The 27,387-nt window shown below is 37.8% G+C and overlaps 1 protein-coding gene across 1 annotated transcript; it reads left to right on the top strand.

Moving 5' to 3' along the window:
- Positions 1 to 724: 724 nt before the first annotated feature.
- Positions 725 to 26,654, top strand: LOC128982925 (uncharacterized). The gene is made up of 5 exons (XM_054401998.1): positions 725 to 833; positions 18,015 to 18,182; positions 19,732 to 19,923; positions 24,874 to 25,058; positions 26,545 to 26,654. Exons 1-5 carry the CDS (start codon positions 755 to 757, stop codon positions 26,572 to 26,574), a joined length of 654 nt encoding a protein of 217 aa, XP_054257973.1. The 5' UTR covers positions 725 to 754; the 3' UTR covers positions 26,575 to 26,654.
- Positions 26,655 to 27,387: the final 733 nt, after the last annotated feature.

The following is a 27,387-nucleotide window of genomic DNA, read 5'->3' as shown; positions in this document are numbered from 1 at the left end:
TATTATACAATAAGGGCTTTCTCTGTAGCACCCTTTTTTCGCTCGTCCTATTTACTCTAATTTACTGATTTTTTACTCTGTTTTGTGGCGGGTGGTTAGGGTATGTTAGTTTCGTTCAGTTTGGTTTAGTTTATGAGAATAACAAACAAGGTTACATTTATAAAAATCAAAGTTAATATGATGTGTAATTTCTTTAAGAGATAACTTTACAAAGACGTCAATTTGTATTCGAGTCCTCTTTTTCACAAGTCTATAAAAGGGTAAAATATTTTAATTTTTGGTTTTACACTATCATAAACTGAATACCTATAAACTTGCCTTACCTATACACCCTAGCGCACTCTTCTTGAATATGCTCGTAACAAAGGACAGAAAATATAAATAGCCTATTTACATCGAATAAAATATTTTATATAATTTTTACATTACATCGAATGAAAACTTCATCCGATAATAGTGTAGGTTCTCTGCGGGAACTAAACAAACATAATGTTTGAAAGGTAATATTGTACATTGCATTATTCGTTATTTCTCGATAGAAGTTTTGAACTCTGTTAAAATGTCCAATTTTCTCACGGGTTCCCACGTCTGTGTTGGTAGGCTTACACAATACATTTGTTTACCTTTAGGTATTTGCTTTGAACAGCTACCCCTGTCACACAGCGGTCCCCTATCCCCGTCTAGGTCAGTCACTCACTCACTCAGTCAGTCTGTGTCTGTCAGTCAGTCAGTCAGTGAGTGGAGAGTGAGTGCCATGGACGCAGTGTGGGGAGTGTACAGTGTGGTGTTGTTACTGTGCTCCGTTAGAGCTCAGGAGCCCGCCGACAATTCTGGTAAACTTATTTATTTACAACATTTCATAGTACTAATTTTAATGTAATCAGGATGATTCGATCACCACAAATTTGCTTCTTGAGATTATAAAAAAAATAATTTGTTCATATCGTACTTAAAATTACTAATAAATATAGCACAGTTGAAAAAATGTCTGTCACCGAGCAAGGAGTTACGTGTTAAATTGAGGTAAACTTAGTAGGTAAACATACATTTCACTCCGTAGCCTATAAAAATAAGACTGGGGAGCGAGCTGGTCTAGTGGTAGAACGCGGGACTTTGGTCCCTCAGGTCCCGGGCTCAAATCCCACCAAATCACTAATGGATTTAATCACAATTATAATCCGCAACCCCTAGGTCTGGCCTAAAGTTAATATGGAAAAAGTCGGGCTCATGCCTAGCTTCCTAGGACAAATAACAAGACTACGATTAATATAATTGGCATCATGAACATATGCCAATTATCATATCTTATTGATATGATTATGTCAAAATATGGTTAGTAAATGTAGGAGTTGATATAGTTATAAGTACAGTTCAATGATGACGAGATTTAGTTCGAGAATCAAAATTCAAAGGAATACAAGGATCCAAGGAGTAGATCGTTATATAAAAGTAATTACAATAATAAAATGATGAAAAATAATATAAATAAATACACATTACATAAATCAAATTGTATTGACATTTTTATGAGTTTAAAAACAAATATTTAGTTAACATTTTAGATTATCATCTAACTGAGACCATTTATGAGAAAATAAATAACTATACCTCATCATTAGAAAACCGAGTCAATTCTGTTCTACAATTTCATTATCAGGGGATACATACTTTTTTAAGGACTAGATTGGAAAATAAACTGTATCAGCAATCTGACACATGCTTTCTCCCAACAGCTTGTCAACAACACCTAATGGCACATGGGTAAGCGGTGACGGTCACTTTGATAACTTATGGGGAAAATCACAAAATTTGCTTTTAACCCGTATTTTTTATAGCAATAGGGATTGTAATATTTTGCTTAAGAGTTAAAAGGACTATCACATACGCAATTTTGATCAAAATTCATCAAGTAGTTCAGTGGTTGTTGCAAAAAATATATTTTCCTCTATTTAATTTATGGGGAAAATCATTAATGTAGCATATCAATTAATCCGTAATGTTTACAGATATGGGGGTAATGGAGGTCATCTTCTTGTTAAGAGCCGAAAGGACTATAATATACAGCCTACTAAATTTTAATCCAAATGTCTTGGGTCGTTTTAAAATTTTTAGTTTATTTCGTCATTTTATAGGCTTTAATGGAGAAATCACGCCCGTTGAAAATGAATATATCAAAAATGAAAACGCCTGGATATGCCATGGGATTAGTACCCTCGCACAAAATTTCCTCAAAATTGGACCATAGGTGCGGTATCTTAGCCCTGTACCCATCCACATATACCATGGAATTAAAACCGCCATTACCAACAAATGAATGGTCCCATACCGCTAACTGTAACGTCTTTTTTTCTAGGTTTGCGATTTTCATGAAAATATATCTTTTAAGCTAGGTACTTGTTGGATTAATTTAAACCTTGATTTCTTTATGTCCGGCGTTGGAGGTATAAATCCCACGTAACTTAAAACTTTTCAATCCAACTCTTCTTTGAATAATTAGTATTACGTTATACCTAAACAATAGCGTATACATCCTTTCAAGTAGTTTATAGATCATATGTATACATATTATACAGGGTGTTTGTGAACTCTCTCGAAAAAATTCACAGGATTATTCCTTGGGTTAATACATGAATATTTTACATTATAAACATGGGTCGCCGGAGCCTCGTTTTCCGTCAGTCTGTCTGTATGTGTTTTTTATAAATAACCTTATAACTCGAGTATGAATCGAGGTAAAAACTTTAAATTTGACACACTTGTGTATTTTAACGTGGTACATAAACATGCAAAATTTCATTTCGTTGACTATAGTCGTTTCAAAATGGCGGCCATCTAAAATCTTTGACCTCAAATTACATGAAAACCACTAGAGTTACGAAAAAAAAACACAAGAATAACAAAATGTAGAAAATTTTATGCCAAATAAAATGACACATAGATCTTAAAGATCGGACAACAAACAGCTGAGTTATAAATTTTTTAAATAATTTATAATTTCTTTACTGTCTTTTAATTGTTATTGTTTATTCTTTAAAATCATCTGATCCTTTCTAAATTGTCACAACAATGTAAGACAGCTGGTTGGACAGATGATTTTGAGATGATGATCAGACGATTTTTTTTAGTTATTAATTTTTTAAATAATTAATAATTTCTTTACTGGCTTTTAATTGTTATTGTTTATTCTTTAAAATCATCTGATCCTTTCTAAATTGTCACAACAATGTAAGACAGCTGGTTGGACAGATGATTTTGAGATGATGATCAGACGATTTTTTTAGTTATTAATTTTTTAAATAATTAATAATTTCTTTACTGGTTTTTAATTGTTATTGTTTATTCTTTAAAATCATCTGATCCTTTATAAATTGTCACAACAATGTAAGACAGCTGGTTGGACAGATGATTTTGAGATGATGATCAGACGATTTTTTTAGTTATTAATTTTTTAAATAATTAATAATTTCTTTACTGGTTTTTAATTGTTATTGTTTATTCTTTAAAATCATCTGATCCTTTCTAAATTGTCACAACAATGTAAGACAGCTGGTTGGACAGATGATTTTGAAATGATGATCAGATGATTTTTTTTTGTTATTATTTTTTTTTAATAATTAATAATTTCTTTACTGGTTTTTAATTGTTATTGTTTATTCTTTAAAATCATCTGATCCTTTCTAAATTGTCACAACAATGTAAGACAGCTGGTTGGACAGATGATTTTGAGATGATGATCAGACGATTTTTTTAGTTATTAATTTTTTAAATAATTAATAATTTCTTTACTGGTTTTTAATTGTTATTGTTTATTCTTTAAAATCATCTGATCCTTTATAAATTGTTACAACAATGTAAGACAGCTGGTTTGCCCTAACAACAACATTTAGTTTTTTTACTAGATGGTAAATGTAATTAGTGTCCTATTTTTACCTTAACTATTGAGATCTGTTTAAGGTTACGTAATGTACTCTGTATCAGATGATTTTAAAGAATAAACAATAACAATTAAAAGCCAGTAAAGAAATTATTAATTATTTAAAAAATTAATAACTCAGCTGTTTGTTGTCTGATCTTTAAGATCTATGTGTCATTTTATTTGACATGAAATTTCCTACATTTCCTCATATTAAATATTATTCTTGTGTTTTTTTTGTAACTCTAGTGGTTTTCATGTAATTTGAGGTCAAAGATTTTAGATGGCCGCCATTTTGAAAAAGCTATAGTCATCGAAATGAAATTTTGCATGTTTATGTATCACGTTAAAATACACAAGTGTGTCAAATTTAAAGTTTTTACCTCGATTCATACTCGAGTTATAAGGTTATTTATAAAAAACACATACAGACAGACTGACGGAAAACGAGGCTCCGGCGACCCATGTTTATAATGTAAAATATTCATGTATTAACCCAAGGAATAATCCTGTGAATTTTTTCGAGAGAGTTCACAAACACCCTGTATACATAGTAGTCTTGACATTAACTTCTTCATAGATGATTGACAAACGTGAAAAATGCCCGGTTTTGTTTGGTATAAATGTCACAAAATATTAAGTGTAGCTAGCTGTGCTAACCTACTTTATACCCGTTACGTGCGGTATTCTAAGAAGGCGTGTGAAAGGTAAAGGAAACTATCAGTAACGTCTGCGTTTATTGATAGTAAGTACATGTGTATTAAAGAATTATTTATTATCTCCAGCATATATCGGTGGTGTGTTTGTAAAATTGAGATTCGAAGGCTTCGAAATATTTTTATAATAAGATATAGTGTAAAAAGAGACTGACTTCAACTGCTAAAGTTAGTCTGTAAAATAACATCCGTCAGTAGTTAGGTAGTTTAACAGGAGACTCATTTACTTCAGCGGTTAGTTAGTTCAATAGTGTAAACTAGAGACTCATTTATGGGCTTTTACATATATCGATAGTGCGTAGGCTTAAGTGTAAGGAGAGAGATTAATTTACCTACCAATATATCGATACTAGTAGTTTTGTGTAAAAAGAAACGCATGGACTTCAGTGGGTAGTAAGCCAATGCTAGTGTAAAATAAACTGAAGAAATTGGCATACATTGATAGTGCGTTAGTGTAGAAATAGACTGACTTCAACGGGTCGTTCGTAAGTTAGTGTAAAAGACAGTTCCACTTAACATTGATAGCACGTTAGTGTACTAGATTTACTAAACATTAGAATGAATGTATAGTGTTAGTACGTTAGTGTAAAAAGCAACTATTTTTTAAGCACAGAGTAAGATAGAGTACGAGTAAATGGCAGACTCAATAACTTCAGCACATATCGATACTGCGTTAGTGTAAAGAGCGAATTTAAAACATGCATCAGTGGTAAATGATGGTGTAAGACTGAGAGACAGATAGAGATGTGTGTCACAGTGTGTCCCAGTAAATGTCAGGTCAGGTGTTGGTAATCTAAGATTGCCACTTGTCGGAGGTCACCGCGGGCTGCTGGCTGATAGCAGCTATCACTGTCTGCTGGAGGTGGCTCACGCTCTACAGAACTGAATACCTCAATTTACGTAGTTTTCCTAATCTATTACCACCAAGAAGGTTTCGCCATATCAAATTACCGACAAGTAATACAGCTTCTTACGGCGAGATGAGGTCGAGGTCGATGAGCGGTCTTCGAGCTTCCATACTGTGTTTCTACTAGACTAGCTACGCAATTATAATAGTTGATTTGTAAAACTTGGCGATGTGTCGTGATTGGTTAAAACTGACCGAGTAAAGCTTGGCTGATATGAAACCGGAAGGATGAGTACTAGAGTAAATTATACTTTTAAGTAGTTTTACTTTGGAAGCCTATTGTGCTTGAGAATTTATTTGAATCTTGTTTATTTTAACGAAGTAGATATTTTGGTTATTACATAATTATAAATACAACTAGATTTTCGACCACTTTGATCCCTTAAAACTGTTTCTACCTCGGCAGATTCACAAGGTGACGAAGTACACGAAACATCTACATTGAACGGAAATGTGTAAGATTTCAGCCCTTGAGGCCTTGGTTCGGGTTCCATCACACAGGACATATTATAAGACATTTTATAAGGACATATCACATCACGACTACACTAGCATACAATACATCTGGTCAGTAGGTACCAGCACTAAAGCACTAAAGCATAGGTACGTCCCTATGTCAAGTAAACCTGCATATCACACAACAACTGATACCTACCACATTATATGTCTGGTCAGTACGTGCAGTAGCAGCGCTTTTCATTGTGTTAGTGACAACAGCTGAGGTAATAGTTGCCCTGGAGAACCGTTCACAGCTTACTACTCATCACTAGGTCAAGTACACCTGCATGTCACATCATGACTGATGCCATGGTTGCCCTGGAGAACAGCTCACGGCTTACGTCTAATCAGGAGTCATCACTAGGTCAAGTACACCTGCATATCACATCACGACTAATGCCATGGTTGCCCTGGAGAACAGCTCACGGCGTACTTCTCATCACTAGGTCAAGTACACCTGCATATCACATCACGACTGATGCCATGATTGCCCTGGAGAACAGCTCACGGCTTACTACTCATCACTAGGTCAAGTACACCTGCATATCACATCACGACTAATGCCATGGTTGCCCTGGAGAACAGCTCACGGCTTACTTCTCATCACTAGGTCAAGTACACCTGCATATCACATCACGACTAATGCCATGGTTGCCCTGGAGAACAGCTCACGGCTTACTTCTCATCACTAGGTCAAGTACACCTGCATATCACATCACGACTAATGCCATGGTTGCCCTGGAGAACAGCTCACGGCTTACTTCTCATCACTAGGTCAAGTACACCTGCATATCACATCACGACTGATGCCATGATTGCCCTGGAGAACAGCTCACGGCTTACTACTCATCACTAGGTCAAGTACACCTGCATATCACATCACGACTAATGCCATGGTTGCCCTGGAGAACAGCTCACGGCTTACTTCTCATCACTAGGTCAAGTACACCTGCATATCACATCACGACTGATGCCATGGTTGCCCTGGAGAACTCTCACGGCTTACTTCTCATCACTAGGTCAAGTACACCTGCATATCACATCACGACTGATGCCATGGTTGCCCTGGAGAACAGCTCACGGCTTACTACTCATCACTAGGTCAAGTACACCTGCATATCACATCACGACTAATGCCATGGTTGCCCTGGAGAACAGCTCACGGCTTACTTCTCATCACTAGGTCAAGTACACCTGCATATCACGTCACGACTAATGCCATGGTTGCCCTGGAGAACAGCTCACGGCTTACTTCTCATCACTAGGTCAAGTACACCTGCATATCACATCACGACTGATGCCATGGTTGCCCTGGAGAACTCTCACGGCTTACTTCTCATCACTAGGTCAAGTACACCTGCATATCACATCACGACTGATGCCATGGTTGCCCTGGAGAACAGCTCACGGCTTACTACTCATCACTAGGTCAAGTACACCTGCATATCACATCACGACTGATGCCATGGTTGCCCTGGAGAACAGCTCACGGCTTACTTCTCATCACTAGGTCAAGTACACCTGCATATCACATCACGACTAATGCCATGGTTGCCCTGGAGAACAGCTCACGGCTTACTTCTCATCACTAGGTCAAGTACACCTGCATATCACATCACAACTGATGCCATGGTTGCCCTGGAGAACTCTCACGGCTTACTTCTCATCACTAGGTCAAGTACACCTGCATATCACATCACGACTGATGCCATGGTTGCCCTGGAGAACAGCTCACGGCTTACTACTCATCACTAGGTCAAGTACACCTGCATATCACATCACGACTGATTGGTTGCCCTGGAGAACCGTTCACAGCTTACTACTCATCACTAGGTCAAGTACACCTGCATATCACATCACGACTGATGCCATGGTTGCCCTGGAGAACCGTTCACAGCTTACTACTCATCACTAGGTCAAGTACACCTGCATATCACATCACGACTGATGCCATGATTGCCCTGGAGAACAGCTCACGGCTTACTACTCATCACTAGGTCAAGTACACCTGCATATCACATCACGACTGATGCCATGGTTGCCCTGGAGAACAGCTCACAGCTTACTACTCATCACTAGGTCAAGTACACCTGCATATCACATCACGACTGATGCCATGGTTGCCCTGGAGAACCGTTCACAGCTTACTACTCATCACTAGGTCAAGTACACCTGCATATCACATCACGACTGATGCCATGGTTGCCCTGGAGAACAGCTCACGGCTTACTACTCATCACTAGGTCAAGTACACCTGCATATCACATCACGACTGATGCCATGGTTGCCCTGGAGAACCGTTCACAGCTTACTACTCATCACTAGGTCAAGTACACCTGCATATCACATCACGACTGATGCCATGATTGCCCTGGAGAACAGCTCACGGCTTACTACTCATCACTAGGTCAAGTACACCTGCACATCACATCACGACTGATGCCATGGTTGCCCTGGAGAACAGCTCACAGCTTACTACTCATCACTAGGTCAAGTACACCTGCATATCACATCACGACTGATGCCATACTTACGTTTGCCGTCTGGTCAGTATTTGCAGTTGCAGCAATTGCATTGTGTTAGTCACAAGACAACACTGAGCTAATGGTTGCCCTTGAGAACAGCTCACATGTCAAGTGACATACTGCGGCTGGGATAGGCTATACTCATTTTACTATAATAGGTCTGGTCAGTATTTGCAGTTGCAGCACTGTTAATTTTGTTAGTGACAACAGCTGAGGTAGTGGTTGCCCTGAAGAACAGCTCACAGCTCAATACGATCACTAGGTCAAGTACACCTGCATATCACATCACGACTGATGCCATACATACGTCTGGTCAGTACGTGCAGTAATAGCGCTTCTCATTGTGTTAGTGACAACAGCTGAGGGGCCCTGGAGAACAGCTCACTACTTGCACTAGCTACTAGTAACTAGGTCAAGTACACCTGCATATCACATCACGACTGACACTGATGCCATACGTCTGGTCAGTACGTGCAGTAACAGCGCTTCTCATTGTGTTAGTGACAACAGCTGAGGTAATAGTTGCCCTGGAGAACAGCTCACAGGTCACACTACTTGCACTAGCTACTCGTCACTAGGTCAAGTACACCTGCATATCACATCACGACTAGACTACCACGACCGGTTCTGTTGTCAGCGTTACAAGGCCAATTATCACCTTCCAATGTCACGTGTCTCTCTGTCCAGCGGTCGTCTTGCCTAAAAAATATTGAGTTTTATGCATTATTATTATCGGTGTTTGGTATTAGGGTTTCTTTTAGTTAATGTCGTAAACAAGTAATAACTTTAATAACTAACTATACAATGATTTAATAGATTTAATTAGATTTTTTCAATGACTGCTGATTTGATAATAACATTCACGTATTGCAAACACATTTCCTGCCTATCTTAGATTGGGAAACCTTTTGATTTCTTATAACCTTTAATTTAGTTTTTTAGAATCGTTTAGCGAAATTCCCATGGAGGGAATAAGTTTGTTATTATTTTATCTTGTTTTTTGTAGTCCTCAGTTTATCTATTGACGTAGTGTGCACGTATTGACTATGTCTCCTAAAATCCGATCGATATTTTGTACCCTCACAAAGTTTCCAATAATAGTATTATATTCTCAAGGTTAACATCAGGCTTTTTTAATAGTACATGATATATTCCATTTTTGTCATTGTACCTGTTGCTCTGTACTTTTTGTCCCATGTACAAGGCATCTATAGGCCGTACGCATGTAGACCTTTGACTTGAAGTGGCGGAGAGCAGATGTGTGTCGCACTGCTTGCTTATCTCCCCGGAGAGGATATTCTTGTCCCCGCGGGCTTTCTCTGTCGCCCGGCCGTGTTTCGCCGCGTTGAGTCGCAAATCGCACTTGTGTAACGTCAGTTTCCGCACTACGTCACGCCAACTATCCGCTAGTTTAGTTATTGAAGCTTGCCTGGCCACTAGGAGTCACAGACACCAATACGCCTCGGGTAACAGCTTCGTACTCCAGCGGGATTTGGTTATTATATTCAGGAGAGAAATTGTATGTTGTTTTTTAGCGTGTTGTCCCTTTTAACAAGGCAGTTAATAATGTTTGGATTATTAACCTGAGTTACCGATAAATCGTCAGCAACTCCCCGGGTACCGTCAAGTCGCGCGAGGCGTGTCTACGACAAGACACTCTCCCACAGTGACTTCTCACTATTGTCTCACTTGAGTAACCTTATTTACATTCTGGCAAACACCACTTTGAATAATGAATTTTAAAACTAGACTTATGGCTACACACAACCTGCTTCAATCTTGTATCGCCGTAGGTTTATATAAACTAACTATTACGATCTTAATTTATCTATTCTTGTTTACGAATTCATTTACAAAATATCAATGGCGTTACCGACGACATTTATATACTGCGATCATGTATTCACATTTTTAAAGATGCCAATGATTAGTTAAATAAGTTACAGTATCAAGTTTTTAATACAACAGGATAGGCCGAGTGAACATTATAAATACATAAATATATACCATCCATAGTAATGCGGCTAGGAGGTGGTAGTGCTCCAGAGTGCTCACTAGTATTAACGTCGCTGGTACGATCCTGAAAAAGTTAGATATTTTTTTATATTGAAACTGGATTCAGCTATCCTTGATCATTGGAGTTTTAAATTATCAAAGAACCAGAAAGCTGCCATACCATTCATCTATTACTAATTGTTCCCTCATATTCAATCTGTATAAAATGAACAAGCTTCGGTCGACATGCAGGACCCTGAGTCTATATTCTCACTAAAGACACACTCTGATGTGTCGAAGTCTGAGAAATCAAATCTCAAATCTAATTTACTATGAATATTTAAGTTTGAGTTTATTTTATTAGGCCCCAGATTTGGTGCGAACGTTTTAACTTGTCCACGATTTAAATGTACGGCAATGCCTTTACATTAAGATCAAGAAAAGTTAAAATAAAATAGTTCAAATTATCAATACTTATTGAACTTCAACTTGCTTGTTGTTTAACATGTTTGAGGGATATGGAAATGCCAATGGCTCGATGCATTCCGCCACTAATTAATTATTGAGATGCTACCGGGCAGTGGTTATGGACTTCCCCGTCTGTTAACTGATTGACTTCAGCGAGGAATGCTTCTTTACAGTTCTTTAGTGTGTACTGTTATAGTATAGGTATATCTTCGTCACTAAAACTGTACCTTACAACCAGGGGTGCCCAGAAGGGGGGTATTGTGGCGCGTTTGCGCCACAGGAATTTTTGGGGGGGACTTATTTTGAGATTTTGGGGGGGGGGATATTTTTTTGCTAGCTGTCATAATGAATGTATAATTTTGTATAAGCAGCCCGAAAAAGTGTTTCTAAGTAGCTCACTATCACCACCAACAACATTTTGCCGTTCGTAATTAAGATAGCTTCTAAGAATGGTAAAAACGGACCTTGACAGACAATCCTTAATATACCAGTGTTGAATTTTACTTGCTACTTATGTTTTGGTGGTTCTTTAACTCCACCAGCGTCAGGATTTAAAAAAGATCCACTTCTGGAGGTGTCGTCAGAATACAACAAACATTTAATACAAAACACGAAACGATTACAGATAGGCCTGTCAATTCGTACATTGCCGTCGGCAGGACTGGAAGTAAGTAAAGTAAACTGAATCAGGTTCAGGTTATGACGGACCGACGTGGTCTCTGGATTGTCGTCTGCGTTTTCAACAGCTGACATTGGACTATTGTAGTGACTGAGAAGAGAATTGAAAATATAATGGGATTCATAATTAATTGAGTGTTTTCACTAAAAAATTTTGTGCTGTCAATAGTTTTATGTGTATTTCAAACTCCTCAAAGTATTTAATACATTTCCTTTTCTGCAGTAATGTAGAATGTCAAGACCACCCAGCATATAAATTGGTTATTATTGTCAATAATTTTGAATGGAAAAATCAATTATGAATCCCATTATATTTTCAACACTCTCCTCCGTCACTAGAATTAGTCCAATTTCAGCTTTTGATAACACAAACACCAATCCAGAGACCACGTCTTTCCGTCATTACCTGATTCAGTTTATTTCCAGTCCTGCCCGCGGCAATACATGCGTGAATTGATAGGCCTATCTGTTATCGTTTTGTGTACAAACGGATTGTCTGACAAGATGCGTTTCTACCATTATTAGTCATAAAAGGCAATCCTGGGGCTATCAAAATTAATTATAAGATTACTTTGTCACAAAAACCTTTTGTACTGGTGGCAATTATTAAGAGTTACTGTGGGTATTTTTCCCGGCGATTTTTGTAGAAGGCAGCCTGGGAGTGGCGAGCAACAAGTCTGTCTTATTTCGTGACTCTGCCTATAATTTTTGAAACAATATACTTTTTGCTAAAGTATTATTAATGCACTTAAAGCTGTTTGAATTCTTAAGCCCTGGCCCTGTAAAAATGAACGCCACCTAATATATTGTACAGTTACAGTACTGTGTTGGAGTAGAGTAATTCACCGAGTAGGCCTATATTGTTGTACGTTTTGAAGACGTTGTCTATTGCAATACTGAGCACACATATTGGCTGACAATACAGATTCTGAACTGTAAATTGAAAAACTTCTAATTCGTCCATTAGTTAGATTTATATTGATGTATTGTTTAATGACGTTTCATATTAAACATTTAATTTTGATTATCAGCAAGTTTGTTTTTCGTACCTCAAGTTTACTAAATACTTTAAATGCTTGTTTTATGAGGTAAAGGGAAAATTGCCAGATAAATTGGTGAGGTTAGGGTAGGTTTAAATATACGGCAGCATAAATTGGGGGGGGGACTACTCCTTTGGCTTGGGGGGGGATTGCGCCTCTGGGTTTGGGGGGGATGAGCACCTCTGCTTACAACATAACATTGATGCCTTGGGGACTTGGGTGATCACTCTCCTTTCGCATGTTTCCCTGGTTAAATCAAGTCGTCGTATGTCCTCAGTATTGTTGAGCAACTTTTACACAGCCCTTATTTTCTCCAATTCCCAATTCAACATAGTTAAAAACAAAACACAGTGTGCGTAAACAGTAAAGATCGCCTCTTTCCCTATGTGAGCTCGTAGTTTAAAGTATCGGCACACGACTAGCTGGCCTTGATGTCGCAACAACCGCAACATTAGCGGCGAGCAGCGACCGTGGTTCCTAACATTTCAAGATGTGCTGTCATCAGTATGAGACTGAGCACGTGACTGGTGCAGACCTCGGTCACGTGACCACAGACTTGTAAATACAGTACTGTACAGTACCGGTAATAGCTTTGACTTTACAACTTAAGTATCCAATGGTCAATGGCAATAGGTAAACAAAAGTCGCTCCGAATTTCGAGAGTATAGGAGAATTATATATTACTCTATTCACAGATACTCTGTGGACTCCAGTTTACTAAACACGTTCTGTTAGAATCATCAAATTCCAAGTTATTACGCCATAATTTCAAATTTATAACTTTAGCTTACAAAAGCGTTTGAACAAAATTGTATACAGAGTTATCAAAAGAGGTGGGTACATAATTTAATAAGTTGCGATTCCTTGGGTCAAATTAACATGCAAAATGTTCTATCAGTCTGTTTGTCGGTATGTGTGTGTTTTTTACAAAACATTCATAGTTACTAAATGGTTTGAGTGACAGCATTGCAATTCTGCAAAAAAGTTCTCATTATTGGCCTTTATCTTTGTGCAAAAAGAATAAAAATTTACAATCCGTTTCAAAATATTAGCTTTTTAAACAAATATTAATGCCAAATTTCACAAAACCTTAAATTTTACCATCAAATCTAAAGATACAAACATTTAGTGAATTTTGTGGAGACTTCGATATCTTATCAAGCTACAGTTTAGCCAAAGTAAGTTTGTACAAAGAATAACTGAATTTTACCTAGAATTTATAAACCATGAGTCATAGATTTTGTAAGTCTATTAACAGCTGGGATAGTAGCTGTCCATTGTTGTAAATATCAACAACCACTAACCACATTTTTGGCATTATTATTCGCTTACACAGTGATATTTAGTTATAACTTTCATATTTATTCTATTTCCACGTATTTTATATCGTAAGAAAATCGCTGTTACTTATAGCATAGCCTCCTCTGTGGAATAGCTGAAATGCATTTCATGTATGGTCGAGATAATGGATCAGTGCTACAGTTAATTAAGTAAATTATATGCTGAAACTTATCCAGACAGAAAGGATTCTGACAAAAAGGTTTTACAAAGTCCATCAACAATTTCTATGAGAGACTGGTAGTTTTGGACCACTTGCTCATCCGAATGGACGCTTCATGTCTGTGTAGTCTCCTGAAGTAAAGAAATGGTTTTAGAAGCTTTCCATGAAAATCCAAAGCTCACCAGAAGAATTGCTCTGCAACATGGCATTTGTTGTCATACTTTATGGCAAGTATTACATGATCAACTCTTGTACCTCTTCCATATGCAGCAAGCTCAGGTTCTTTTGCCACGTGATTTTGAGGTAAGAAGCAACAATGTGTAGAAGGTTGAGCAATGAGCAAGCTATGGAAATTGTTTCTTCATTAGTAATATTTTATTTACAGACAAGGTTTCATTTACAATGAAATCAACAACTTCCATAACACACATGTGTGGGGAGAAGAAAACTCACAAGTGGTTTTAGAATTAAACCAATCATAGGATAGCCATTCTCTATTACTGACCAATAAAACATCTTTTTACAAAGATTTTAGTTGATTAGTACCGGTGGTAGTTAAAACAACTTTTTGAACTCATACTTTTTTGAGCAGAGCGAGCGAAGCTCTTATACGTAGACTCTTATGAATTTCAAAATACGCAAACTCTTCCTAGACGGCTGAATCAATTGTTTTCAAATTTTGCATGATGATAAAGACCATATCGGGGAGTGCCAACATCTATATGGCGTTAAAAAAGTCTCTCAGGAATCCGCCCCACTGGGTCTCAAAGTTTCAATGTAATCCTTATGGAAGCAGTATTTGACACATAAACAAAGACATATGATCAGCTGTTGACTTTTGAATGCAGTAGATAAAGAAATAGGTGATAGCATTATTGTTTATCAAATGACAAACTGTTTATGACGATTATATTAAGGTATCTGCATTCCTAAAATTTTATGGGAAGGGAGGAAAACAGGTCCGCGACGTAGGAAGTGGTGAAGGAAGTAGTAAAGGCGAGCAGTCTGGAGTGTGGAAACTGTTTATGACATATTAGATTAAGGTACCCTATCTAAATTCCTAAAATTCTCTGAGAAGGGAGGAAAACAGGTCCGCGACGTAGGAAGTGGTGAAGGAAGTAGTCAAGGCGAGCTGTCCGGAGTGTGGGAACTATTTATGACGATTAGATTAAGGTATCTGCAATCCTAAAATGCTATTGGAAGGGTATGAAACAGGTCCGCGACGTAGGAAGTGGTGAAGGATGTAGTAAAGGTGAGCTGTTCTGACTGTTGTGACTGTAGGATCTGTTTGTGACCATTAGATTAAGGTATTTGCAATCCTATGATGCTATTGGAAGAGAGAGAAACAGGTCCGTGACGTAGGAAGTGGTGAAGGAAGTAGTAAAGACAAGCAGTCCGGATTGTGGGAGCTGTTTGTGACCATTAGATACTGGTATCTGCAATCCTAAAATGCTATGGGAAGGGAGGGAAAAAGGTCCGTGACGTAGGAAGTGGTGAAGGAAGTAGTCAAGGCGAGCTGTCCGGAGTGCGGGAACTGTTTATGACGATTAGATTAAGGTATCTGCAATCCAAAAATGCTATTGGAAGGGAAGGAAACAGATCCGCGAGGTAGGAAGTGGTGAAGGAAATAGTAAAGGCGAGCTTTTCGGGGTGTGGGATCTGTTTGTGACCATTAGATTAAGGTATTTGCAATCCTATGATGCTATTGGAAGAGAGGGAAACAGGTCTGTGACGTAGGAAGGAAGTAGTAAAGGCAAGCAGTCCGGACTGTGGGAGCTGTTTGTGACGATTAGATTAAGGTATCTGCAATCCTAAAATGCTATGGGAAGGGAGGAAAACAGGTCCGCGACGTAGGAAGTGGTGAAGGAAGTAGTAAAGGCGAGCTGTCCGGAGTGTGGGAACTGTTTATGACGATTAGAATAAGGTGCGTCTGCAATCTGCAATCCTAAAATGCTACGGAAAGGGAGGGAAACAGGTCCGCGATGTAGGAAGTGGTGCAAGAAGTAGTAAGGTGAGCAGTGTGGTGTGTGGGAACTGGAAACCGTTTGTAGCAGTTTTAATGTATCTGCAATTCTGAAATGCTGTGAGAAGGGATGGAAGCATGCCCACGACATAGGAAATGGCGAAAGAAGTAGTAAAGGCTATAGCAGTACGGAGTGTGGGAATGTTTGTGGCAATTAGATTAAACGTATCTAAAATACTAAAATGCCATGGAAAGTGATGAATACAGGTCCTAAACGTAGGAAGTGGCTTAGGAATTAGTAAAGTATGAGCATCAGCATAGTGTGACATCCGTCTTCGGCAGTTAGATTAATGTATCTTCAATACTGAAATGCTATGAGAAGGGAAGGAAACAGGCCCCACGACGTAGGAAGTGGTGAAGGAAGTAGTAAAGGCTGGCAGTGTAGAGTGGGGGAACCGTTTGGGCAGTTAGATAAATGAATCTGTAATACTTAAATGCTATGAGCTAGGAAGGAAACAGGTCTATGACGTAGTAAATGGTGAAGGAAGTAGTAAGGCTAGCAGTGCAGAGTGTGGTAACTTTCTTTGGCAATTACATTAATGTGTGTGCAATCCTAAAATGCTATGAGAAGAGAGGGAAACACAGGTCCATGACGTAGGGTGTGGTGAAGGAAGTAGTAAAGGTGAGCAGTGTTGAGTTTGGGAATGGATTAATGTATCGGCAATGCTTAAATGCTACGGGAAGAGACTGTAGACTGTATGTTAAAATGATTACGAAGCACGAATCGATACATATTTTCGATACATGCAATCGTTTACAATCAAAATTTACAACTGTGTAGACAACAGCTGATTTTTACTCCATAGAGGCTAAAAACGATTTTTACTCCCTAAATATTAAAAATGCTACTTTAGACCCGCAACGCATGCATTAAAAAGTATGACAAAAACAATATAATATGAACCCTTGATGACTCCGCTCAATTTTGTGGATGCCTCTGCGAACGCCACCTAGTCTACTATAATGTCATATTTTTGAGTTTCTTAAAATATATTAAATAAACAGTACAGTAGGCCAACTAACCATATTGCTATGTAGCATTCATATGATAATCACCAAGCTAGTTGTAGAAAGTTATGGCAGCTTGTTATCTGTCTGACCACAACACAAAAGAAAGTAAGGTGTGACCAGCATCAGTCATGAGACATATGTCTCTAATGGTTTTAGCTGAGAATCGTGATGTACTTGAAATCGGGTAAGGCACTAGCGGCTGTGCAACTGAGGGCACTTTATATACAACACTTGAACCACCAAATGGAACCAAGTCATTGCTCATTACTGTGTATACAGGTTTCATACTTGTGATGTATTTGGGAGGTAACATGCTAGCTTATGGGACGACAGTGCACTTTCTGCCCTGGTATGTTGTGCTGGAAATATAATTGTGACGGGCAAGGAACCGCGAGGACTTTGCTGAAATTCTTATCGTACAGGAAACAGGGTCTTCCACCACCAAGAAGACCGTCGTTGAACAAGAGGATGAGGGAGGGCGATGTTGGTCTTTGCCATTAGACACCAGCTCTGGTGCTACACACCTAGTGTATCATTGAATATTTCCTCCATACCTTACTTCTCTGTGGTTCAGCTTATCTATAACAATTTGGGTAGGTTACAGAAATAAAGCAAACAATATAATGTTTTTTACCAGTTTCGAAAATCACAAAATTCTTTACTACCTGAACGGTCAGGTGGGTGTACCAGAATTGCATGGAGCAGGCTACATAAGTAATGTAGTGTGATGTTTTCACAGTGTATGGGGAGGAGGACGAGGAGTGCCCAGTGACAGAGGAGGAGGACGGCATTGCCTGCAAGAGTCACGGGGAGTGTGAGGCACTCGGCAGTCGCTGCTGCGGACCAGCGGGGCACAAGGTCTGCACCAGAACCAAACACAAAGTTGTAACTGAAGAGGAACATACACGTAAGAATTCTTCTGCCTTATCTTTGGTAGCTATGATCCTCACATCAAAGTCCAAGACAGTATATATGAGACATAAGTCTAACTAACTGAACTTTTTATTCAACTATTTAATCAAGTATACGGAGACAAAAACTATTGAAAGCTGAACCATTCCTGAGAGTTAGGGGTAGGTTCATGTGAATAATAACACGAGTTACATTTTAACTGCTCAGAGGGCTGTGTGGGTACATGGGTGTTTACCTGGTTTGGACTGATGTGAGGAGACAGTATTTAGGCTGTATTGGCAAAGGTGGCATGATATGATGCTATGGAAGTAGCTAAGAGCTCCTTTTATTTAAAACATCACTTGATTTTGCATATTGCCAACATAAACATAGCTGATAGTACGATATATATTAGATTATGTTAATTTATTATGATAGAAGTATCAAAGTATGGTAACATGGTACAAAAGCTATGCCTAACCTATCATGAAACCTGAAAGTAAAGTTTAGATCTACTACCAACTACGCTTGGGCTTTTAATTTACCTGTTTTGATAGCATTGTAGACAGTTACTCATAAATCGCAAGAGCCATCTTAATTTTTGGCATATTGAAGTCATACAGAACTTTTGAGGTTTCTGTTTGTTATTTCAACTCTTTATTTGTTTTATTAACTTATCTTTACATATACTGTAATATTGACTTTACGTAAATTACACAGATTTATTTTGAATACATCAAGCTTTATAAAAACATTGAGAAGCTCAGTCAATTTTTAAATTTTGTTTTTCTAAGAATACAAGGATTTCTGATTACTAAGAAATATATAATATTTATGAAAATATGTAAAATTGTGTGTATTTTTCTTAATTGTAGAAGAGTAGTTTATTTTGTTTTCTGTTCAACAAAAATAAAAAAATCATATTAAATCAAAGATAATTGTTCAGGCTAAAAATTAAATCATACAAAACAGGAATGCCAATATATACACAGACTAGCTGATATTGTATGTTCCACAACAATCCTAGGCCTGATTCCTCGTCAGTGTCCACAACACCCGGTGCCAGAGCATCTACCTATCCACAACTGTTCAGAAGACAGAGCTAATATCTCGTATATGTTCCACGGCATTCCTAGGCCTGATTCCTCGTCAGTGTCCACAACACCCGGTGCCAGAGCATCTACCTATCCGCAACTACTGTTCAGAAGACAGAGCTAATATCTCGTATATGTTCCACAGCATTCCTAGGCCTGATTCCTCGTCAGTGTCCACAACACCCGGTGCCAGAGCATCTACCTATCCGCAACTGTTCAGAAGACGAGCTAATATCTCGTATATGTTCCACAGCATTCCTAGGCCTGATTCCTCGTCAGTGTCCACAACACCTGGTGCCAGAGCATCTACCTATCCGCAACTGTTCAGAAGACAGAGCTAATATCTCGTATATGTTCCACAGCATTCCTAGGCCTGATTCCTCGTCAGTGTCCACGACACCCGGTGCCAGAGCATCTACCTATCCGCAACTGTTCAGAAGACAGAGCTAATATCTCGTATATGTTCCACAGCATTCCTAGGCCTGATTCCTCGTCAGTGTCCACGACACCCGGTGCCAGAGCCTCTACCTATCCGCAACTGTTCAGAAGACAGAGACTGCTGGCCGAGACTGTGTTGTCCGGATACTGCTGGGGACAGAAGCTTCTGTCGCACACCTGCGCCCGTGTGGGATCGGCTTAGACTTCCACTGAGAATAGTTACACGTTAGTCAGGTTATCTACTGTTGTCTGGTAAAGAAGGAAGTTGCCATGAGTAGGAAATTACACCCATAGCAGATTGAAATAGGCTTTTACATTTGGTGTTAATTTCTCAACACATGTCAAAATAACTTAAAGAATGATCCACAAGGATTCACATGTCTATATCTAAAAGTTTTTCTTATCTTAAAAGCAAACAAAAATTTTATATACAGTAGAGTCCCGCAAACTGGGCGTAATGTGGACTGGAAGGATGCCGAGTTTGTGAAATGCCGGGTTATCGGGAACTAGCGTTAAAAACAAGAACAATGCCATTTTTAAGCTTATTAAGTACCTCTTTTATTCATATTTATATTACAAGTAAGTATCAAGTCATCAGATATAGTACAAAAAATCATTTGTATGAGCTGAGAATGATTTGACTTGAGCTGGCTTGAGTCCATGTTTAACTTGGACTCAAAAAATCACTAATTTTCTGAGCCAGGTGATGGCCGAGTTATCCAGACTGCCGGGTTATCGAGTGCCGAGTTTGCGGGACTCTGCTGTACTGTAATTAATTTAACATGCAAATTGAAAACAAATAATAAAAGAGTTTTTAATGCTTTAACAAGGTATAACATCCACTGCTTCTCATCAGAACAATAAAAACTCAACAAATAAATATTATTTTTTCTATGACAACAAGAATCGATAAAAATCATCCAAAGATAAACACATAAAAATATCCACAATAGCAAACAGCTGATAACTAATTTATATTACAAGCACACGAACCTGTGGTGTCAACACCAGCATGACGGACATCAGCGATATGGTGTGGCATACCATCAACCTCTACACTGGTTTGTGAGAGCTGCCGTGAGACCAAACCAGGCTTCCATCTTGTAGTAAAGAGAGAGTTTTTGGCTTGACAAACACAGGTTCATCATGTGAAAACTCAGTTCTTAGTTGCTCCTCACAATTTACAGGTTTGCCTGTACACCTCCACCTGTACCAGAACAATTTAGAGTTTGGTCTTTTGGTGTTAGTTTATACCAATAAACCATTTCTTAATCACATCTTCTAGTTCTTGTTGTCATTCTCTTTATTGTTCTATGGTTTCTTTCAATGATTCCATTACCGGTCGAACGGTTCACACACCTAAAAAGACGGATAACCCCCCTCACACATTTGTTCAATTTGTTCACATCTGAACGTTGCGCTATTGTCTATTAATAGTTCTTGGGGTGGACCTCGTTCTGAAAACAATCCAAGTAAGAATTTAACTCTGTTCTTTAGTCTCACTCGGCATCCGTCGCCAAATGCAAAATAGACTCGGACCACAAACTCAATTAGTCCGAGTCACATTCATTAATAGAGGTCCCATCGTTGCCATTCTCAGAGTTTTCCTTCACACACAACTCCTCCTTGGCCTCAGCCATCCCTCTGATACCCACGTCCCTGAACGTAACAATGCCATCTCCATCAATCGTGACCCCATCCATTGCAGTCACTGCATCCATCCCTAGAAGCATCTCATACCTTGGCAATACACTGGCAACCAAACAACTCAGTGTGAGCGGAACACCATTATGAAAACTTGTAACGTACATACCATGTTACACTCAACTGATTCCTCATTCATCATTAGGTATAATCCTTTGACTGACTGGCTTCAATTCTACTCCATATTTCACTAAAATAGATTACACATGCTCCTTGAACAACCTGAGACCAGCAAGGCACAACTTTTTAAACCCGACACACTTATCATCAATGTAGGGAATTGCGCTGAAGAAATTGGGCCTACCGCGCAACATAAGGCAGCTCCATTCACTCATTTTTGGAAATTGTTTTTGTGGCATAATGTCCTACCTCCCCGCACTGGTACAGTACCGGTAATCGCATTTAGTCTGGGCGCGTGGCTGTGCCATGGCCCGGGGTGTAGGGGGGAGTGTTTATTGCTCATTTCCAAAATATCTGGCCCACACAGCTCTGGGGTTGTTCAGCTGTCTTTATGGCTAGACGTGGTGGTGGGGGGTCGGTGAAATATACACAGGACGGGTAGTAGAGACGGAACCGCGCGCCCAGACTGTAACAGTGCGCTTACTGTAACAGTTTATACTTTTGATTCACGATTTTGATGGGGACATAAACGTGCTACGTGGTCTTCCTTGTCATACAAAGATTTTTTTTGGCCACTGTTTAAAAACCAACTTTGAAAAATTTTGCATTAGCCTGTGCAACTGCCCTAAAGTTTGACTCACTGCCCAAAGAACAAGCAGCTTTCAACTGGGTTTGAGTATCTGTTGGCAAGCCATGTACAACTGCGCTCCTGCGTAATGAAGAACACAACATTGGTTCCTACAAATGGTGAACGAGAATATTAGCAGAAGGAGAAGGGTGACCATTTTTTGAAGGAATAAACATGGATCAACTTTGTGATCATTGCAGAGGAAAACCATCTAAGGCGAAATAAAACCGACACTTCAAGGCCATTTCTCTGTTTCCTTAAAAGTCAAGTGATTTTAAAAGAATAGGACTACATCAAAGAAACCTTTGTTTCAATATATTAACAACTGCTTGGTTCTTGCATTGGAATTTGTGAATTGTGAGAGAATAGGTCAGGTGCCAATGGAAATTGTTTTCGGGTACGCTTAATGCAACGTTTACAAATTTAGTTTCAAAAGGGACAATCCCGCGGTACCTCCTTATTGCATAGTGTTGGGTCATCTATAATAATTACTAAATTAACTAATAATCATAAATGCTGCATTTCCAAAAATGTGAAGATTTCTTCACCTTCGTATATAACATCGTGGACGGTGCCAACAGCACCATTGCTGTTGTACCCCCTTTGTAGTTCATCAACATTTTGTAAATTCAATTATTTTTTGGCCATTAACATTAGAAGGAGCACAACCAATTGTTGCTAATATGAGAACACTGCTGTCACCATGGGTTGATTCCGTTTGCGTATTTACAATTTCATTTAAAACCACTGACTTTTTTGTCTACAGCCATAACAATGTTTGGTTTGCTGGTGAAACTAATAAAACACTCGTACAAATACACCTAATAATCAACTTGTTCTGTAGGTGATAAATATTTAATCATGTTCAAACTGAAACCGAGAATTGATCACATATACTTAATTTTAATTAGTACATTAAGATTATTAACAGCACAAATATTAGAACAGAAACTGTATTTATCATAAATACCCCCGCCGCAGCAAACCTACAGACTAAGGGAATTTCCATTTCTCTGAATGATTTTTAATTAAATCTATTTAAATAACATTTAGGTTTAACGAGTAGCCTGCCTAGGTTTGCTGCTACAAGGAAACTGAAACTAATAGTGTGTTTTAATAAAATATTAATAGCTTAGTATAAAATAAATAAATTTGTCAAGTTTGGTCCAAATATATCCATAAATAAGCAAACTACAACATTTTACAATATTCTCTATATGAATAACATAAGAATGTTAAATTTACAATTTTTGGAATTTTCTCCATTACCAATAACTCCCATACACTCAATGAGTACACTTTGATATACTATTTTTGTTAAGCTCTTAAAAAGGTCTATAGAGAAATTGGGAAAGTTTGTGTTTTGTGGGTCAAAAATGGAAAAAAAACAATTTTTACCCCATAAAACCCTGTTCCCATGGTCCAATCATGCAGGTTCTCAAACTCATTCAAGTTTATCCCGCTTTACACCTTTAAACCAAATTTCATCAAAATGGGACAAAAATTACTCTAGTTGATCGCTATACATAACACAGGTACATTAACACGTTCACGGACATAAAAGATCAGATTATAAAAAAATATTGATTATATATATATAAATCTATATAGCTATATATATATATATATGTATATAAACACGTACCGTATATGAAAATTTGATCGATTTGTGTTTTTGGCCTCTGGCGACATCAAAATGAAAAAGTTAATCGGTCCCGGGCCGATTATTACCAATTACTAGGTGTTACCGTGCCAACTACGGTAATAGGTACCTCACCATTCGCTAAAGGCACACATGTTTGTATTATTATTCAAATTACTGTCAAAAATCGTCCAACCCTTATGTTAATGTTTTATAGTGATTCGTACAGTAGACTCTCTCTTATCCGGACACCTTTTAACCGGACATCGGTTTAACCAGACTACACTCGGCGGAAATGACATCTCTTTAACCGGAAAATTTTTTTCAGCACATCGGTTTAACCGGACTAGATTGACAGGAAGTGGGCGGTACTGAAACGACTGTTCTCGTGGGAAAGATTTGAGACCAGAATGTTCACATGTCTAAATCTAATGCTCTCCTAAATTTTAGTCAACTACTTCATGCAGTATATGCCTTTAAACGGTCTGTTTTAACCCGGAAAACCCGTTATCTGGACTGGCCTCGGTCCCGAGGAGTCCGGATAATAGGGAGTCTACTGTATTATCTTATTATTACAATAATTGTTTGTAGTAATTCAAATAATCGGCACTCTACTGTAGTTACTAAAAACAAATTATGCATGAGATTTAAGCTAATCTTGAGCAATTTAAATGGCGCGTATTACGAAATGCATAAGAGCTTTGCTCGCTCCGCCCAATCAGTACGCATATCATATTTTATAAATGAAAAATCTTGTTTTTTTTATTTTACAAAAATATACAAGCTAAACTTCAAAATTACTATTCATTTGTTATAATTAAAAGTTTATAATTCAAGACATCCATCTTGGTTAAGATAAATGAATCCTATAATGCATATTTTAACTGGGCTTTTGTCAAGTATATTTTGTGTCATATTTATATTCTAATTTGTACCGTACATTAACTAATTTTAGTTCTATTCCGTTTGAACATGTGTTAGGTTGGTGGTATAGACATAGAGCCATGTTTATCCTTGGCCACATTGGAGTTGGTTGGAAACCTTATAAGTTACGAACAATCCTTGTATTTATTTGTTGCAGCAATGCGCAACATGCTTGCGTACATGCAGTGTACTCCGCCTCCTCCAGCAATCTACGACTTGTTCCCCAAACAGTGTCGGTCTACACTTGACTGCTTCCCCAACCTCTGCTGTCAGGAGCAAGATCGCAGAGTTTGTAGACCACCAAAAAAGTCAATATTAGCTCTGCTCTCCACTCTAGGGCAGGTACTGTATACCAGGAACAGAAGTACAGTAGTACAGACTATAAAATATTATTGCGATCTCCTTACATTCTTTAGCGCTTATAAAGACACAACAACTTTTTCCTACAGTCACCCGATAAAGTGGACTTCCTTGTACAGATTATAGTACATAGGTACAGAGAGTTACTTACATACATACATACATTCTTTGGCGTCCAGTTTTTACTTTGGCACACAACAGTATTCCAACCAAACAACACAAAACAGCATCTACTTTTATTATTTATGTAATCCGTGACCGCTTTAAAATAAGTTGGCAACACTTAAAGATATTACAGCTACGATCAGTTGGAGCTGGTGCAGCATTTTCCCATTTCGTTCAATGTTTGGTTGCTGTACAGTTTTTGAAATCATATCAAATTTACTTAAAAATTGTGATGTGGAAAGCGATTAGGGACCTCTTGTTGGAAATTTTCGATTTTGAGTTATATATAATATATATACTGTATTTGAATTCCGAATCACCCGATGCAAGTGCCATGCATCCAAGATTTTTTTTGTTAGAGTTATAAGACTTTGAAATTGTGTTATGGAAGAGGGTAATTTTGAAAAAAACTATTTCGAAAAGTTCAAATACTGTATGCATAAAAAGTTTTTTTTCGTATTTACGAAACAATTTTGGTATCAATTAAAAGAAAGCTTATAATGTCCTCTTTGGAGACAATACCAATTTTTGCCTTAACTGACAGAAGTTTTCTTTTGAATAATTGTTTTATCGAAGCATGTTATAAAAAATTTCAGAAAAGGGACCTCTTGTCGGTTCTATTTCTCCATAAAGATTAAAAATGTACCTCTTGTCGAGACCTCAAAATTTGTGAGATATTTTGTTCCCCGTCAACTGAACTTTGGTGTTCCACTAGAATGCAGTACAATTCATTTTTTGGACTAAAATCTGTTTGTAAAGTGAATATTAGAAATGGGACCTCTTGTCGTTACCGCGAAATAACATTGAGCAACAAGACGTACCTGTTCTCAGACCGTGCAGAGGCTAACAAAATAATTTATTTTGACCTTTTACATCTTCAATTCGATATTTTAACCAATACTGTCCTGTTCTTTGTTAAATGAGATCTAACAATCGATAAAAACCTGAATTTCGATATTTTAGACCTTAATTACTTGTATCAGCCGTACTGACAATTTTGCATTGCCGACAAGAGCTCCCTTTTCGCTTCCCACATCACATTTGTGGAAGAGTTAAATTTGAAATAAAAAAAAAAAACTGATAACTTTGTAAATGAATGTGATACTGTAGTCAAAATCTCAAATTAACTGTTTTTATGCCATTATTTTCTTGATCAACCAAAACTATCAGATATAGTAAGTAAATATGGCCTAAAATGAAAAATACAATTAGTTATATCATTTGTCATAATGGTTGCTTATCTGTGATTTTTTTTCTTTTTAAAACAGTACACAAGTGTAAGAGATTATGTTTTTTATTGCAGAGACAAAGAAGACTAGACTGGTTTGGATGAAGCAACATCATCTTGAAAATCACATTGATGTACATATGTTAATAAGTGTTGTAAATAAATTGTAATTTATTATCACTCCATATCAGCACTGACTTTATCAACAAATCCAATAGTATTTAAGAAAATGCAGTGATATTAAAACGAAAACGGTATGGATCATAACTGATATCACTGGTCCAAATCGTTTACAGTTCTAGTAACATCTGTTTTGGAAGTTTTTTGAACGTTCTAATCTATCAGTATATTTAATACCCGACATGAAACTTTGTGAACAATAAGGCTTTTTTATTTTAAGATTTAACCCCACATATTATATACCAAAATGTTTGTCTAGGTGTGTAGATGTGCAAACTGGCTTTAGATTTTTGAAGGGTGTGGGCTGCCCTCAAAGTTCCTTCCATAAGGATAACATTGTGATTGATTTGAATGTTATTATATTCTGAAACAGATGTCAATACATTAGTTTAAAAAAAGTTAAATCCCAGCTGTTTTGTTTGGTTTTGAAATGTTAACAGTTTGCATGTTTTTAAAAATAATTAGAAACCCGGCAAAGAAATGTTACCTATAGGACACGACGGGAGAAAAGTTTTACATTATATTTTCGTTTAAACATGCCAAGGACCCAACGACAAAGAAATATTGCCGGTCGGACACGGCGAGTCAACATACGCCAAGCAATGCAAAACGTAGGAGCCCAGACGAAGAGCTGGAACAGTTATTGGCAACGTGTATTTACAAAATTACACCGACAAGAACAAGAATTCAGCAGCATTCACTTGGCGAGATGGCATTAAAATGTCAGAAACGTGGTCT

Source organism: Macrosteles quadrilineatus, unplaced genomic scaffold (genome assembly GCF_028750875.1).
Source record: "Macrosteles quadrilineatus isolate MER2022 unplaced genomic scaffold, UCM_ALF_1.0 Scaffold_1__1_contigs__length_201487025, whole genome shotgun sequence".
In the NCBI taxonomy this organism is placed as follows: Eukaryota; Metazoa; Arthropoda; class Insecta; order Hemiptera; family Cicadellidae; genus Macrosteles; species Macrosteles quadrilineatus.
This window is presented reverse-complemented; position numbering and strand designations above follow the sequence as displayed.

What these genes read in the sequence shown, in the direction of transcription:
- LOC128982925 (XM_054401998.1), top strand. Translation starts at nt 755, where the DNA reads ATGGACGCAGTGTGGGGAGTGTACAGTGTGGTGTTGTTACTGTGCTCC. An exon ending in TCCACTGAGAATAGTTACAC is followed by an intron (nt 19,924 to 24,873) that starts GTTAGTCAGGTT and finishes TATTTGTTGCAG; the next exon opens with CAATGCGCAACATGCTTGCG. An exon ending in TGCTCTCCACTCTAGGGCAG is followed by an intron (nt 25,059 to 26,544) that starts GTACTGTATACC and finishes TTTTTATTGCAG; the next exon opens with AGACAAAGAAGACTAGACTG.